General features: G+C 33.6%; 1 protein-coding gene across 2 annotated transcripts; it reads left to right on the top strand.

Annotated features, from left to right (window-relative positions):
• The first annotated feature begins 3,546 nt into the window (after window positions 1–3,546).
• LOC136227346 (probable cinnamyl alcohol dehydrogenase 1) lies at window positions 3,547–5,905 on the top strand. 2 transcript variants are annotated; one of them, XM_066015988.1, is made up of 5 exons: window positions 3,547–3,656; window positions 3,735–3,965; window positions 4,053–4,338; window positions 4,410–4,584; window positions 4,977–5,905. In XM_066015988.1, exons 1-5 carry the CDS (start codon window positions 3,622–3,624, stop codon window positions 4,985–4,987), a joined length of 738 nt encoding a protein of 245 aa, XP_065872060.1. In that variant the 5' UTR covers window positions 3,547–3,621; the 3' UTR covers window positions 4,988–5,905. The 2 variants fall into 2 exon arrangements, with proteins under 2 accessions (XP_065872060.1, XP_065872059.1); XM_066015987.1 differs by having other exon boundaries at window positions 4,410–5,905.
• The last annotated feature ends 11,555 nt before the right edge of the window (window positions 5,906–17,460 follow it).

The following is a 17,460-nucleotide window of genomic DNA, read 5'->3' as shown; positions in this document are numbered from 1 at the left end:
TATCTTTTGCCCCATGTTTAGATTTTTTTTTCTTTCTTCGTGATGAGCACGTTTTTTGATTTTTTTTAATAAAGCAATACAAACCTATTTCCAGTAACTACTTTCTACCTTGTTAAAAAAAACTACTATTATTCTTTTTCACATTTTTTATATATAACATATTATACTTATTATATTTATTTTTATTTATTAATGTAATATTATATGTTATCTAATAAATGTTTATTAGTTTATAAATAAATTTTGATTTTATGTACATTTTGATTTCGATTCTATTTACGATATTTGAAACAAATACTCTAAAAGTGACTCGATTTTAATTTCGGATTAAACCAAACCAAAGAAATAAATAGTCATTTTCCGTAACATTCTGAGAGTGTTTTGTAATAGTGTAAAATGATGATTCGTAAATGGTTGGAGTATCCAACCATTAGAGATGCTCTTATACAACCATATATTTATTCTTTATTCTCCACTAGTTACTTATCAATTGATTTTTTTTTTAAATCAATTTTTTTACGATTTAATAATAGAATTGAAAATTAATATTGTTACATGCTATGAAATATTTGAATTTTTTTTCTCCCAATCGTATAAAATACAGTATAAGTTTTATTTTTTTTTATTTTTTTTATGGATATTCATATGGTTGTAATCTCTATTAATAAGTGATAAATGACACATATATAAAATGTGTAAATGATACAATTAATAACTTACAACACAATTTAATTATCCGTGAATAATAATTGAATAAAAATCGTGAGTCATTTGTCACAAATCACAAAAAAAAAAAAAAAAAATAGTGAGTCATTTTCTTAAGTAAACATAAGGTTTGTAACACACCATCTGAGCTTGTTCGGCTAGCTGCCACAGACTTCTTGGAATGGCGAGAGGTATGCTCCATGTGTGCAACAACAGCTCCAGCTATTCAGAATACGAGCAGGTGGGTAAATCCGGTGGAGGGCAGTGTGGCTTGTAATGTTGATGCAGGGCTATTTCATAAGGCGGGTTATTGTTCTTTTGGCTTCTTAGTGCATAATCATTTTGGTTCATGTTTGTATGCTCAACATGGAGCAATGGAGGGGCATTTTGAACCAGCGTTGGCAGAAGCTATGCCGGTTAAAGAGGCCCTTTCATGGCTCAAGGATAATGGATATAGGAACATAGAGCTATGGACGGACTGTTTACCAGTGGTGCAGGCAATCAAGCAACAAACCCAAAACAGGTCTTATTTTTCTGGTATTATAGGTGACTGTATATCTTTGTTTCAAGAGATTGATAATGTGTCTATCTCTTTTATTAAACGGTCAGTGAACTGTGTGGCTCATAGTCTAGCTACAACGGTCGGTTCTTCGTCTGTCCGTAGTGAGTGGTATTACACCCCTTCTTTTTCTGTCTTCTATTCTTTCTTCTAATATCAATTAATAAAGTATTCGTTGATTAAAAAAATAAAAAAATAAACATAAGGTCAAATTGGTTCTAAAGTGTACCGTTAGTGTAATTAATATAATAATTAGAGAAGTAAAAAATAAAACAAAAATGAAAAATGGATAAGTTTCACAGATCAAAATGAGGTGTCACTCTATTCTTACGCCTACAAATTCAAGACCTAATTTAGTTTGTGTGGACAGAAATAACGTGCTTTTGAGGGGTGGGTCTTCTCCGCCGCCGTGCGATAACCCACCCGTCCTTCTCGCCGCTGGAGAACAAGGAAGCATCTGCGTGAACTCTGATAGGATGCCTCAAGTCGATCATCAACTGATAGTCATGAACCCATACAAAATCGTTCGGAATTTTGGTGCATCCGGGCAGCTACTTCTGGGTAAGTAAATCTTTGTACTTTTGCTTTATTGGATTTATGATTTAATCAGAATTCTGTGAACATTACTATTTGGATATGGCAAATTGAAAATTAAAGAAGAGAACCTAGGTTAGGTTATTATATAGCATCAGAAACCTTTTAACACCCCCAAATTAAGTTTTAATAAAATGCATCAGAAGGCTAACTAACTTACAAGTAGGTGGATTTAAACAAGGGATAAACTATCAAAATAGGCCTATAAAGTTCCCTGAATTGTGCATGGAGAGATAAATCAGAACTTAACTGAGTAATAGGTATGACGTGTCCAATCCGTTATGGAGGCCTAAATTGATACTTCTCAAAAACGGTACGCCTATTTTGGTACCTTCTTCCTTTAAACAATCATATTTCAGTCATTCCATCTCAGAGTTAGAAAGTAATTTTGGGCTCATAATATAATTTTAAGGTGAAAAAAAGAGATGATATGACCCTTTGAATTTTGACGAGAGTGAATTTATAGATGAGCATTTGTGAATTAGATGTTCATCTATGTCTGCTACTTAAGTTGTATAAATGTAGGACTAGCTGTAGATTTTGAAAATTAAAATAACCTATGTCAATAAATGTATTGAAAATAATTAATATACTTCTTTTGTTCACTATTTTCATTAGTTTATGAATGAGAATTTAGATGATAGATGGGTACAATCTTTTAAAATTTTCCATATATGCACCATTGGCTATTTGATAATTCAATGAATTGATGACAATGTGGTCATCGATTAACTATTTTCATGTTATGACAAATGTATATTTTGAATTTTACATCAAACCTCATTTGTCAGAGTAAATATTTCCATTGAACCTCAATTTTCGAACATTTTTTTTGGCGTATTAGCAGTGGAAAATGGCATTACTTGTTTACAAAAGTGATTCAGAGTTAATTAGGTCTTGTTCAGTTACGAAAAATAAGTGCCATTTCTGGCAACATTTTGTACGAAATTGGAAAATACAGCTAAGTTTTTAGTTGCAAAAGATTTAAAGAACATCATATATATGGAGGTATCCATTGTTAGTACTTGCAAATGTCTCTCCTCTTTCCTTGCCATTGCCCTTCACTTGATTAAAATCGAATCGAATGTGATTGTCGTTCAGAGGTCTGGAAGATCTGTCCGGGTTGGGACAGATTGGTTGACAGATTATCTCCTTTTGTGGTATTTGTTTACTTGTCGATCTCTTATTATTTATGATTGTTGTTGGTGGGTTATAAACCTTTGTAAGATTTTGTTGGGTTATAAATCTCGTGTTGTTGATTTTGGTTTAGGGTTGTGCTGTGGTTGATTGTTTGTGAGATAGATCCTTGTGGTGTTGTTATTGGTATTCCGCGTGTTTGATTGTGGCTATTGGTAATCCGTATTTTGGGTCCTTCAAGGACAACATTGATGATGCTTGCAACATTCTTGTTTAATCTTTCAGCAATAGTATCATCTTCATTGGAGGAAATTAATGACAATGCTTTAATTTTGAATATTAATTCAACAGTCATTTACAATAAATGAGTTCCGAGGGTGAAGAAGGAAACTGTCTCGGATGGGCAGCTAGAGATCCATCTGGAATTTTATCACCTTATAAGTTTAATCGCATGTATATATATATATATGTTTGATGCATCTTCCTTCGCACTCCCTAAGGTGTTTTTAGAATGCTAAAACAGTGTCTTTTTCTGAATGTTACTTAGGTGTGTTGGTGGAGATGATGTTTCACTGAAAATTACACATTGTGGAATATGCTATGCTGATGTTATTTGGAGTAGGAATATGCACGAAAATTCAAAGTATCCCATGGTGCCAGGGTGCGTAACATACTTCTATGATTTCACAAAATTCTCATCTCCTTGAATTAAGGAATTCGTGATTTGTTGCATTTGCAGGCATGAAATTGTTGGAATCGTACAAGAAGTTGGTTCAAATGTTAGCCACTTTAAGGTTGGTGACCATGTTGGAGTAGGCACGTATGTTAGCTCATGTGGAGATTGTGAGTATTGTAATGATAGGGAAGAATATAATTGCATACAAGTGCCAGTTCTGACCTTTAATGCCATTGATGTGGATGGAACAATAACAAAAGGAGGATATTCTAGCTTCATTGTTGTCCATGAAAGGTAAACTAACTATTCGATAATTTCTTTGCTGATACTTAGGAAATCGAGTCAGATGTTATTACGCTGGTGATGACATTAAAACTGCAGGTTCTGCTTTAAGATACCAGAGGGTTATCCTATGGCCTCAGCAGCACCATTGCTTTGTGCTGGAATGACTGTGTACAATCCAATGATGAGACATGGGATGAATCAACCAGGTAAATCTCTACGAGTGATAGGACTAGGTGGTCTTGGTCACATGGCAGTGAAGTTCGGGAAGGCCTTCAGTCTCAAGGTTACTGTTATTAGCACAAGCACGTCCAAGAAAGAGGAAGCCATTGGTTTGCTTGGGGCGGACAATTTTGTTCTCTCATCCGATCAAGAACAGATGAAGGTACAATTGCACTTCTTTTTTTTGTTGGCGTGCAAGATAGAAAAATATTAAACAATCTTATGTACGCGCAGGCTATTTCGAAATCGTTTGATTTCATAGTGGACACATCATCTGGTGATCGCCCATTTTATCAATACTTGTCACTTTTGAAAGCTGTTGGGATTCTTGTCCTTGTAGGGATCCCAAGTGAATTCAAATTCAGTCCACCAAGTTTTAATTTGAGTTTTACATTTTCTATAGATATGGGTATGACATTTTCTATATTCATTGTTTTTTTCGTTAAAGTACTATTTGATTTTATAAAATGTTTTGTTATTATGGAAGACTAAAGCATAAAAATTATCACTAGTTGACACCAACGTTGCATAAGGATTTTGATTTCAAAGTGTTTCAAGTTTCCAAAATGTTTCGAAAATCGAAATTCTCTGAAAACTTGCATGAAATATTTCGGGTCATGATTCTTTAACCCATGCCCCCTTCATTCTCATTCCTATTTCTTCAACATTGTTACTAATAAGGTATTTCTACGAATTTTCAATAACTTGAATGAATGTTTTGCATATTATTTATCACATTTTATGGTGATTTTTGGTGAAACAAGTTGCTTGACAATTGATTTTGAATGGATATTTTTACAGCTAAGCAATGATCTAAACCTTGAGCCTAATGGGAGATGAATTTATGGAATCATCTAGAGAACCGTGCCAATAAATGCAATGACATTGGTTGAAATGTTCCTAGATTCGGTGAGTAAGTGAGAATTAGCCCTAGTTCTCATTACATTATATATGCAAGGATTCAATTCGGTGAAATTTTCCAACAATTGTTACCAAAGTATGGATAGTTCATGTACTTGAAACTGGAAAATTAGGACACATGAAACTGGAACATTATGCAAAATAAACACGGTGAGTGAACGTTTTGATGTGCTATACATCCATAGATGTCAACGCCATCAATAATCAAGGCGAGACTGCAATGGATTTGGCAGATAAACTCCAACATGGAGAGTCAGCATTCAAAGTCAAGAAAGGTCTTGCGGACTGAATGAAGTAAGCTACATAAAGCACGAGCTCCACTCAGAAACTAATAGAAGAGTTTCTGGAATAGCGAAAGAAGTAAGGAAAAATCACAGGGACGCTGTCCAAAACACCACGAATTCGGTAACAGTCATTGGTGTTCTCTTTGCTTCAATTGCTTTCTTGGCTATATTCAGTGTAACCGGGCAATATTTAACCCGGTCACTGTGCAATACGGACTGGTACAGTTGAACTGGTAGAAGTTGGACATTCTATGGACTTGGTAGTTGGTCGTCATCGTCTACCTAATGAAAGCCTAAGGAATGAAACCATGAAAACAGCTATAGATAGCCTAAATTCCTCCATTTCCTTACAATATAATAATGGAGCCTAAATTCCCCCATTTCGGATATTGATTTGGAGAGATTCATGTTTTGTATTGATCAGATACGAAGAGATTGCAGCTGATTCATGTTTTTGATGATTTCATCTTTCCTTGTATTAATGATAACTTCAGCTGCAATTAATTTTGTATTAATGATATATGTTGATGATAATAATGACTTCTTATGCCTTATTACATAGCTATTTTGCAATGATGTTGAATTTAGGACACTTCTATCTATGCTTTTGATTGCTCGTTCACAACTATATATTTATATTCATGACCCACCATTGTTGACAACTATATGTATATATTCATGACGCACCATGTAGACAACTGTATATGTATATATCCATAATATTCATGACGCACCATCGTTTTTAAGAAGTTGATGATGATTTTCGAATACTCCGTGTTGACGATGAGTTTCGAATGCTCCGTGGACACGAGGTATGCGGGATAAACCAAATAAGTGTCTTCTTTTTTTAAATATGGCAAGGTGCAGGAATATTTTATTTTCCAAATCTTGTCCGACCACCATAAACACCTATTACGGCGGTCCAACTGCTGTAATCTTTTGGTCAAGGACATGACTCATGAATCCATAGCTAGATTGATACAAGCTTTACATTCGTTGGTCATATTTAACACTTCATTGCAAACAAGTGAAATAACTATATCTCATTCGATTCCATACTAACAAGGAAGAATGATATATATATCCCATTTGATTCCATAATAAATAGGAAGAATGTTATAAAAAATCAGATTCCCATATTTCAAACTCCTCAAGGCATGGAAGATCTTTGATTCGATTCAGATACCGAAAATCATCCGACTCTTCGGAGAATGCACCAATACTTGAGTTTTGCAACCTCAGTGAGATTGCATAATATCTACTCTGGGAAATATCTCAATCTTTTACAACAATATATCTCTAAGGAAGTTAAATCATCTGGAATAAACGTCAGCCATTCACGTCTTGTCACACTCAATTCCATGAAACAAATGTCAGATAGAAGCCAATTTCGAAGATAAGTTAGTTTTGAACATCCAGCAATGGATAGACGTGTAAGAAAGCCAAAGGACTGCTGCCTATCACTTAAGACCGGTAGTTCCTCTGCTTTCTAGCTTTAAAAGTTCAGACAGTTCATTCATTGGAAAACCTGTCAATTTAGGACAAGATTGAATGGACAAATTTTCGAGACAACGAAACACAACAGCCTTATTGGCATCCGATGGAGAGCTCCATTCTGTCAAATTCTCCATCTGGCTCATAAACAATGATCTCAATGCTGGAAACAACCTAATGCATCCAATGCTTGAACAAAATAACTTTCAGTTCCTCAATCTTGAGCAAAATAGAATCTGATGACAAAGAAATGTCCAACTTAAAAAATAAAAAATAAAAAGATTACAGACAACACCTTGAGATTGTGAAGAGAAAATAGAACCTGAGGGGCAGACTCAGATCTGAAGTGCAGAAAATTGCTCAAATCTGAATCAGAATATTGGTAATTAGTTTTTTCAATGCTTGAGCTAATTAACAACATTACATAAGCTTAAAATGATTGAACAAACCCATTTTCAGAAGTTCGCTTAGTTCATATTAAGAAGGGCTAACAAATGAGATACAATGCAAATTTATAAGTGGCATCAAAGGAATTATGAATAAAGTGCAGATAGTTGAGCATCTATTTTGTTAGTTTAGTTCGAGACTTTTTTACATTTTTTTTTATCGAACGGAACCGAATACCGAAATACACAAAAAAATAAAACAGACGTCGAACCGAAGTATCAAAAAAACCAAACCCAAAAACCGAATTCAATCGGTTCGGTTCGGAATGCACACCCCTACTTCTCCGGACCCTCGCTAAGCAGGGACGCTTAGTGCACTGGCCTCCCAAAAAGTTCAGAAATAATGCTACTTTAGAAAGGTGCAACTTTCAGTTCCTAAAGCTTGAATAGTACAGAATCTGATGACACATAAATGTACAACTGTTTGCACTAAAGATAAAGTTTTTTTTTTTATTGCATGCCCTGATTCACTCTTTTCATGGGATAAACTTTTATTTTTAGGAAACTTTTTCTTAAAAGGCCTCTTTAGGAAACTTTTCATTTCGGAAAACTTTTCATATTTTCCATTCACTTAGGATTTCCTAGAGTGAACCTCAGTTTCCCTCAGGGGAAACATCTAAAATAGTGTACCAACTTCCTATACAGTGTACCTTAGGGGAAACCATGGTGTAACTTAGGGGAAATCATAGTGCACCTCGTGGGAAACCATGATGTACCTCGGGGGAAACCATAGTGTACCTGGTGGGAAACTTGAAGTAAGCTTAGGAGAACCAAGAGCCAGTTAATATTTTAATGTGTTTTTTATGAGCCAATTGAAAAGCAGAAAAAATCAGAAAGTATACATATCAATCCATCGTGGAAGTCAAAGTGGAAGTTACTCAATATGGTGGAGAACGTGGATAAGTGGAAGCAAGCAGAAGTTACCTCCAACATCTATTAAAGGAAGGAATCACGATGACAACAACCAAATCAACAACTCAACACAACTACCCAAAACTCTAGCAAATTATCTCTAGACTTCAGCATTTTTACAATTCTCGATTGTTCCATTAGATTTAATTTTCAAGTTCAAAGTTCATTCAAGCTTCCAGTACATTTTTATTTTATTTATTGTTCAACCATTTTCTGTAAGGTCGGTATCGTTTTGATAATCGAATCTTTGGAATTTTACGGTCTCTTTATTCTATACAATCCTTTGATAATTAGAAGTTATTTAGACGCAATCAATATCATTCCATAGTTCGAGAATACTATAATTCTCTAACACGCCTGCAATTTCCCACAAAAGAGCCAAACAAAACTTTCAAAAATTTTAAAAAGATTCTAGTACCTGAGGAGGAGCAGACTCAAAATCTGAGGCGGAAAACTGCAGATTATTTAAGTAGAAATAAATTGCAGATTAGACATATTAGGAAGGAAATCCATTGCAAATTTATAAGTGGCATCAAATGAAGTTAAACGCATACTTTAGCTACTATTTCTTCTTATTCGTCTTACGCATCTTTTAAGTTTCTCCTCATTTTCTATGGTGTAAAAATATTCATAACCTTAACATTTAAAATAGTACAATTTTACCTACAATATTTATAGTTAAGAACAATTTTATCCCTAACGTTGATAATTTGGGTCAATTTCAAACACTATTATAAAAGGCAAATATTTTTGTTGCTTATTTTACACAAATTGCATATCAATTCGTTCTAAAAAATGATTTCATGTTTTTTGTAATTTAATAGTAGAATTAGAGATTAATATTTATAAATTCCGTTAATTTTTTCAATTTTTTTTTGTCTAATTCGTACAAAGGACAATATATTTTTTTTATTTTTTCATATCCCAACATACGTTTGTGATTTGTTGCAGATTAAAATGATGCATGTTAAAGTGTAAATGACAAGATTCATCCCAAATATAATCAAGAACAAGAAGAAATTTTCTCCTTCCCAAAGCTTTTTCGATTTCTTCAAGAATTGCATCTCTATTTGTTAAGCCCCCATTGTTCCATTTCTCCTAAAATCTTTTGATCATCAAACTTTTCAGAAACACATACCCATATTCTACATCAAAAAATTTCATTCTTACTGTTTCTTCACACACCAATTTAGCTAAAGCTGTCTTTCTGATACCACCCATCCCACCCATGTTAATAAGATCTAATTATGGTTCTTTCAGTTTTTTTGGTTCTGTGTTTTTTGTTTTATAGATTATTTCCTTTTTAATGAATAAATCGAATTAATTTTCATCACTCAAATGACCATAGATAAAAACATTAGCAAAATACAAAAATAATAGAATGACGTCATGGTTTCTTTTCAATAGGCGAATAGAACATAGTCTAGCTCTTAGCTTAGAGCAGCTATTGTCGTGTCAAAAGGTTTTCAACTGTACAAATTTGTTAAATATAGTAATATATTCATATTTAAAGCAATTAAATCTACGAACATGTATGACATACTTTTTCATCTCCCAAGACAAAATGAAATTATACCATACTGTAGTAATTAACATTTAGGAGTTTGGAACCAACCCTAAAGATTTTGGAACCAACACTAAACTTCTATTGAACTTCAGGAAATTTATACGGAATTACAAACATCAATTACAACTGGCTTCCATAATTTCTCATAAATATAAGCAATAACTGAATAACTTCTCCTAAATTCAAATAATTAAATAAAATATTATCTGCTAATAAATTAACTAAGGCACATTTCCAACACATACACACATACATATCATAACCACATCATGCCATGGCCAAGAGCTATATTCATTAGTAGTTTCGCCCATTGTCCGTCGGCAGATGCTCTATCAGCTCAAGAGCTATATGCAACCAAGAGCACGAGAGTAAACAAACAAACAAACAAAAAATGATAGATATAACAGCTAACCACAATTAAAACATATATTGTAACTAGTATTAGAGTATATATTGTTTTATCATTTATCTGTATCAACAACACAGTTAGTTTCCTTGATTCAAGCCTAGATTATAGGGATTAGTAGTTCACTGTAATGTGGACTGTATACTGTATATATACCATTTTACAATCAATAGCAATCACTGAGAATTCATATTCTTATAAGGGAGAAGTCTGTGTTCTTCACGTCCCCTCTCGATATCAATTCGCTGACATCTTCACTAAGGGACTACCAGCACCACTCTTTGATGATTTCCGCAATAGTCTCAATGTTCGCCCTCTGAACCTATCGACTACGGGGTGTATTAGAGTATATATTGTTTTATCATTTATCTGTATCAACAACACAGTTAGTTTCCTTGATTCTAGCCTAGATTATAGGGATTAGTAGTTCACTTTAATGTGGAATGTATACTGTATATATACCATTTTACAATCAATAGAAATCACTGAGAATTCATATTCTTATAACTAGAACACTTTTTAATATCTCAGAAGAATCCTAAATCGCATGATCATTTGTTCATACTCAAGGATAACGATAAACTGATCAACCTCCATACCGCAATATATAGCCATTACCTGATCTAATTCTAATTGAATTTAATATAGCAAGCAATAGAACATAGTTATTAGAACTAAGGCGGAAGGGGTCCTGGAGCCAATGAATTTATCCAATAAATCAATTACTACCCTTAAGGAAGCCATATTTAAAAAGGGCCAGCAAATGAATAGTTGAAGAAAAAAAAATCGAAATTTCAAAAACGGAGCTGTTTACTATAATTAAATTTACAGAGCATGATATATTCCATAAATATATGAAGAGTACACAAGGAAAGATGAGAATCAAAAGTTGTAGGCACAGGCACAGGGGACAAACCGACATAACAAGTAGAGATTAATATCATCAAAAACATGAATCAGTTGCAATCTCATCTATTAATCTTCCTTCCCATTAATATCTTATCAATACAAAACAATGTCATCCAAGAAAAATCAAAAAAAAAAACACGATAATGCTCTATTTTTTTCACTATGATGAATCTCTCCAAATCAATATCAGAAAATGAACAAAGTATGCTAGGCTAGGCTACGGTCTGTGGGTTATATGCTGTTATTTCAGCATTGTATTGTAAGGAAATGGGGGAATTTAGGCTATCTATAGCTGTACAATGTGAACCACTTGGGTACTTGTATTTATGCGGTGAAAAGGCTATAGTTTATACATTTTTTAAGGCCAACATAGAAAAGACACTTGCTCTTCTCAGTTGCATCTCGGTTTCGAACTTGAAGGAGTTGCCGAACTTTGAAGAAATGGCAGCACATCAGTAATATCATCCAGAAATTAGCTGAATATTACTGACCAAATTTGTTTTACGTAATGTTCTAGTTTCATGTGTCCTAATTTTCCAGTTTCAAGTAATTGAATTATGCATGCTTTGGTAACAATTGTTGGAAAAAGATCCACCCATTTACCGTGCATAATCGAAAGAAATTTCTTGAATTGAATCCTTGCATATATAATGTAATGAGAACTGGGGCTAATTCTATTCTCACTTACCGAAAATCTAGGAACATTTCAACCAATGTCATTGCATCTATTGGCACAGTTCCTGAACTCTTGGGTGATTCCTTAAGTTCATTTCCCAGAAATTGATCTTTTTAGGCTCAAGGTTGAGATCCTTGCTTAGCTGCAAAAAAAAAATCCACTCAAAATCCATTGCCAGGCAACTTGTTTCACCAAAAATCACCATAAAACGTGATAAAAATATGCAAAACAATTTATTCAAGTTAATGAAAATTCGTAGAAATACCTTATTAGTAACCATGTGGAACAAATAGGAATGAGAATGAAGGGGCATGGGTTGAAGATTCATGACCCGAAACATTTCATGAAAAAAAAAATTATAGAATCATGACCCGAAACATTACATACAAGTTTTCGGAGAATTTCAAATTCCGAAACATTTTGGAAACTTAAAAAGATTTGAAATCAAAATTCTTGTGCAACATTGGCCTCAACAAGTAATTTCTATGCTTAAGTCTTCCATAATAACACAAGACATTTTATTCAACTCAAAAACAACTATCAAAATCAAATAGTACTTTAACGAGAAGATAATGAAATATATGTGAGAATTCAAACATCATTTAGTTATCCATTCGATTTCAATCAAGTGAAGAGCAATGAGAAGGAAAGAGGACAAACATTGCATATATACGATGCTCAAACAATCATACTTATACTTACTACTGAGAAACAAGTGAAATATGTTGCATTTTTAACTGCATCCATTCAATTTTTACTATGATGCATTTTCACTCTATTTCAAGAAAGAGAAATAGAAAGACAAGAGGAAGTAGCAAATTACTCCGTAGAGAGGCGGAACTGCAATCCTGGATGAGAAGAAATTGGCGGTTGGCATAAACTCCAAGTGTTGAAGTGTTGCAGTGGTGTCTCCGTACCTTTTGCTGGTGCAACCACGCTTAACTTCAATGTAATCGCTTCCTCTAGTGTATCCAACCATCTCTTTTATTTTCTCCTCCCCAAATAATGTTTCACTCGCCTTTGATTCTCTTTCCATCCCTCTACTTCTATCTTCCGCAGCTGCATTTTTATATATAATATAAATTCCAAATTAGGAGGTCATTTTTGTGAAAGCTAACAAACAAATTAAGTAAACTTCTACCTTCTAAGTTAAGGTAAATTAAGACCTCATTAACTCTGCATCATTTTTGTAAAGAAGACTGTTTATTCAATATATAAAACATTATGAAAAATGTGATATATATTATAATAAACAAGCCATTTTATAATTAAAATAAGAAAACATGTTAAAAATATATTAAAATACCAATCGTAAAATATGATCTTCATAAATTAAAACAAGAAAAGATTGCTAATGTGTTGTCAACCAATTATTGCATCATCTGGCTTCCATGACATAGTAAAAGTAATTAAAAACGAAAAATAATAAAAAAGACGATTATGAGATTTCATGGAAAATTCCCTTATTTTTTTCCATATTTTCCTTTTAAAGATGTGGAAAACATCACAAAATTGTTTTCCCAAGTGAAGGTAAAATACAAATCTTGGAAAACCAGTTTCTAATTTGCTATTTAAAACTTTTTGCAACAAAAAATTTATCTGCATTTTCCAATTTCGTACAAAATGTTGCCAATTTATCTGTAACAGAACAAGACCTAATTAACTTTGCATCACTTTTGTAAACAACTAATGCCATTTTCCACTGCTACTAGTCTAAAAAAATGTTTGACAATCAATGTTTGATGTAAATATTCACTCTGACAACTGAGGTTTGATGTAAAATTCAAAATATTCATTTGTCAGAGCATGAAAATAGTTAACCGACCACCACATTGTCATCATTACATTGAACTATCAAATAGCCAATGGTGCATACATATATTTATTAAAATAGGTTGCTTTAATTTTCAAAATCTACCGCTAGTCCTACATTTATACCAACTAAAATTGATTTTCGATAAGAACGATAACTTAAGCAGGAGACATAAATGAACATAAAATGTATATAATCCTCTCATCTATAAATTCACTCGTCAAAATTCAGAGGGTCGTATAATCAAATTTTTTCACCTTAAAATTATATTAGGAACCCAAAATTAAAATGACTGAAATGAATGTTTAAATCCACCTACTTGTAAGTTAGTTAGCCTTCTGATGCATTTTATTGAAACTTAATTTGGGGGTGTTAAAAGGTTCCTGAGATAAAGTACCATGCTAAATAAATAATAACCCAACCATGATCACAGAACTCCGATTAAAACATGAAATCCAATAGAGCAGAAGTACAAGGATTTACTTACCCAGAAGTAGCTGGCCGGATTTAGCGAGATTTCCGATGATTTTGTATGGGTTCATGACTATCAGTTTACACAGATGAAAAATTGTGGATATTCAATTACTTTTATTTGCATATATTACATGAGCAATGAAATTTAGTAGTAAAGGGATCATTGATGAAAAACAAATACAAGATCTTAATGGGCAAGAATACTAATTAATTATATTATAATAAATAAAAAATGTCGAACTAAATAAAAAGATAACATATAAAGTTAATAGGAAAAGAATATAATATGATTAATTTAATTATGACGTTTAGTTTAAATTGTATATATTTTGTAAACGTTAAGCTTAAATTCATATTATTTTGTAAACGTTAAGCCTATATTTAGGGATGGCAACCGGTAGTATACCCGCAGGTACCCGACACTATCTGACCCTAATGGTACTACATGTACCCTGTATAAAATGGTATGATATCAAAACCATTACCTGTTACGGTAATGGGACGGGTATGAGAATACCCCCTAGGGTATCCGGTACCCGTTACCCGTCATAATTTTTTTATATATTAATAAATATAATTGTTTTTTAGATGTAAAACGTGAAATTTGAACTTCAATCTTTTGTTTTTTAACCATTGAGTAATACTACTAACCTATTTTATTCTTATTATTTAAGGTTCAATTTGTTCAATTTTTAGATAGATGATTTATTAAAATTATACTTTGTTAAATTTGTAATATTTTTGTTTTATTTATTGATTCTTAACGAGTAAGGGTACCCGCGAATTAAATGGGATGGGTATGGGATGCAAAAAGTATACCCGTTAGGGTAATGGGACGGGTATGGGTAATTAAAAAATTAAAGGGTAAGGGTTTGGGATTGGCATTACCCGCGGGTACCCTACCCGTTGCCATCCCTCCCTATATTGGTGTTATTTTGTACGTGAGGCTTAAATTGGTGCTATATTGTAAACGTTAAGCCTAAATTGATATTATGTTGTAAACGTTAAGCCTATATCTGTGCTATTTTGAACGTTGAGCCTAAATTGGTACTTCCCCAAAAACCTTAGCCCTATTTTGATACCTTATCCTTTTTTTTCTCTAATATTTAAAATCTATTTATTAATTACACTTTATAAATTGGATTAATGTGCAAAAAATACCCCTAACGTTTTGGGTCAGAAGCAATTTTATCTCTAACATTTAAAATGGTACAATTTTACTTTTAACATTTGTAGCCAAGAATAATTTTACCCCTAACATTGATAATTTGGGTCAATTTCAAATACTATTATAAAACACAAATATTTTTGTTCCTTATTTTGCACGAATTGCATATCAATTCGTTCAAAAAAAAGATTTCATATTTTTGTAATTTAATAATAGAATTGGAGGTTAATATTTATAAATTCGGTAAATTTTTTTTTTTTTTTTTTTTTTCACATCCCAACATATGTTTGTGATTTGTTACTGATAAAATGATGCACGTGTGAAGTGTAGATGATAAGATTCATGACCAAGAAAACAGTTTTATGAATTATTTCTCAAATTGATCCAAATTATCAACGTTAGGAGTAAAATTGTTCTTGGCTACAAATGTTGGGGATAAAATTGCACTATTTTAAACATTAAAGAGAAAATTGCTCCTTACCCAAAATCTAAGGGTAAATGTTAGGGTACCTTTATAAATTATAACCAATTTCACCTTACGTTAGGAGTGGCAACATTATAATGTGTAGTTAAGAAAATAACTCATGATTTCTATTCAACTATTTTTATTAGGGACAATTACAAAACTAGCATATTTTAAGGTGTTAGTTTTCTTTTCTAACTTTTTTTGAAAAACTAACATATTTCATTAAATAAATTCCAAGCTTGCCCTCGTCACTAACATTCCGCTCTCTAACACTTCGATCTTCCATCTCTCTAACCTAACACCCTGTTATCCCTCTCTCTAACTTTCTGGCGATTCATTGCGCGAATGTGTACATTTCATCCGGCGAATCTCTCTAACTTCGAGTGGACATGGCGAGAATACGAAGCTCAGACAACGAATTGAATTCAGAAGGAAGGACGAAAAAGAGAGTAAATAACTTGACTTTACATTTGCGATTCTCTCTTGTATTGTATTTACATTTGCTGGGTTCTTGTATTGTATGTACATTTGTTGGGTTTGAGAAGGAATCTTTCGTTTCGTTTACTTCTTCTTGTGTTAGGGTTTATCTGGGTTCATCTGGTGTTAGGAAATCGTTCGGGTGTATGTTCTATGGAACATAGATTTCCACACCCTAATTGTCCATAGAACATAGATTTTGACGACCTAATTGTCGACAGAACATAGATATCGACGACCTAATTGTCGATAGAACATAGATATCGACGACCTACGCATCCCCGCTGAGCGAGGGTCCGGGAAGGGGTCCCACCACAAGGGTGTACTGGGGTAAGCCTTCCTCTGCCAATTTATTGACCAACATATCAGACTAATAATGTAAAATTGAATTGAAGAATATGAACTAAAAGTATGGCCAATACTTAGAAGAAAAACATAGCAGACTGTGTTTGTGTGTATATGTGTTCGCCCAAAATAAATAAATTTTATTTTATGTATGTACAGTACTTGGGTTTCGATTTTAGGATATAGTTTATATTTTATCTAGAAAATAATAAATGATAAAATAAAAAAATGAAAATATATTCGTAAACTCACCTCAAACACGCGGGGCGTGCCTTCCTATACGCGAAGCGTATACCAGCCATCCGAAGACGTTCCGCTTCAGAGACTCCACTACGCGGGGCGTGCCTTCCTATACGCCACGCGTAAAACGCATTGACAAGGCGCTCCAGGATCAGAAGCACAAACACGCGGGGCGTGCCTTCCTATACGCGAAGCGCATACCAGCCATCCGAAGACGTTCCACTTCAAAGGCTCCACTACGCGGGGCGTACCTTACTTTACGCCACGCGTAAAACACATCAACAAGACGCACCAAGTTCAGAAGCTGCACTACGGGCGTAGCCAGACATACACGGGGCGTGTTCTTTCTCTCGGCGAACTAGAGGTAAGTTCTTGTCCGGAGCCCGTTGTCGGTCACCGATTTCTCAGAACGCATCCGGACACAGCCACGGGCTAGCCTACAAGCTTAGCCCCATCCCCACATCTAGGTCCAAGCCTTAAGATTTTCTCTAAACACAAGGTAGTGGGGTGATGTGGCATGGAAGTTAGTGGAGGTTAGTGGTAGTTGGAGGAAGTTGAGGAAGTTGATGATGTGGCAAGGTAGTGGGCAAGGTTAGAGAGAAAAATAAAGGTTAGTTGATAAATAATTACCAAAATACCACTAAATAATTACCAAAACGCCACTCCAAAAAACTATAAATAGGTCAT

Source organism: Euphorbia lathyris, chromosome 4 (genome assembly GCF_963576675.1).
Source record: "Euphorbia lathyris chromosome 4, ddEupLath1.1, whole genome shotgun sequence".
Taxonomy (NCBI): Eukaryota; Viridiplantae; Streptophyta; class Magnoliopsida; order Malpighiales; family Euphorbiaceae; genus Euphorbia; species Euphorbia lathyris.
Note: the sequence above shows the minus strand (reverse complement) of the source record. Positions and strands in the feature narration are given on the sequence as shown.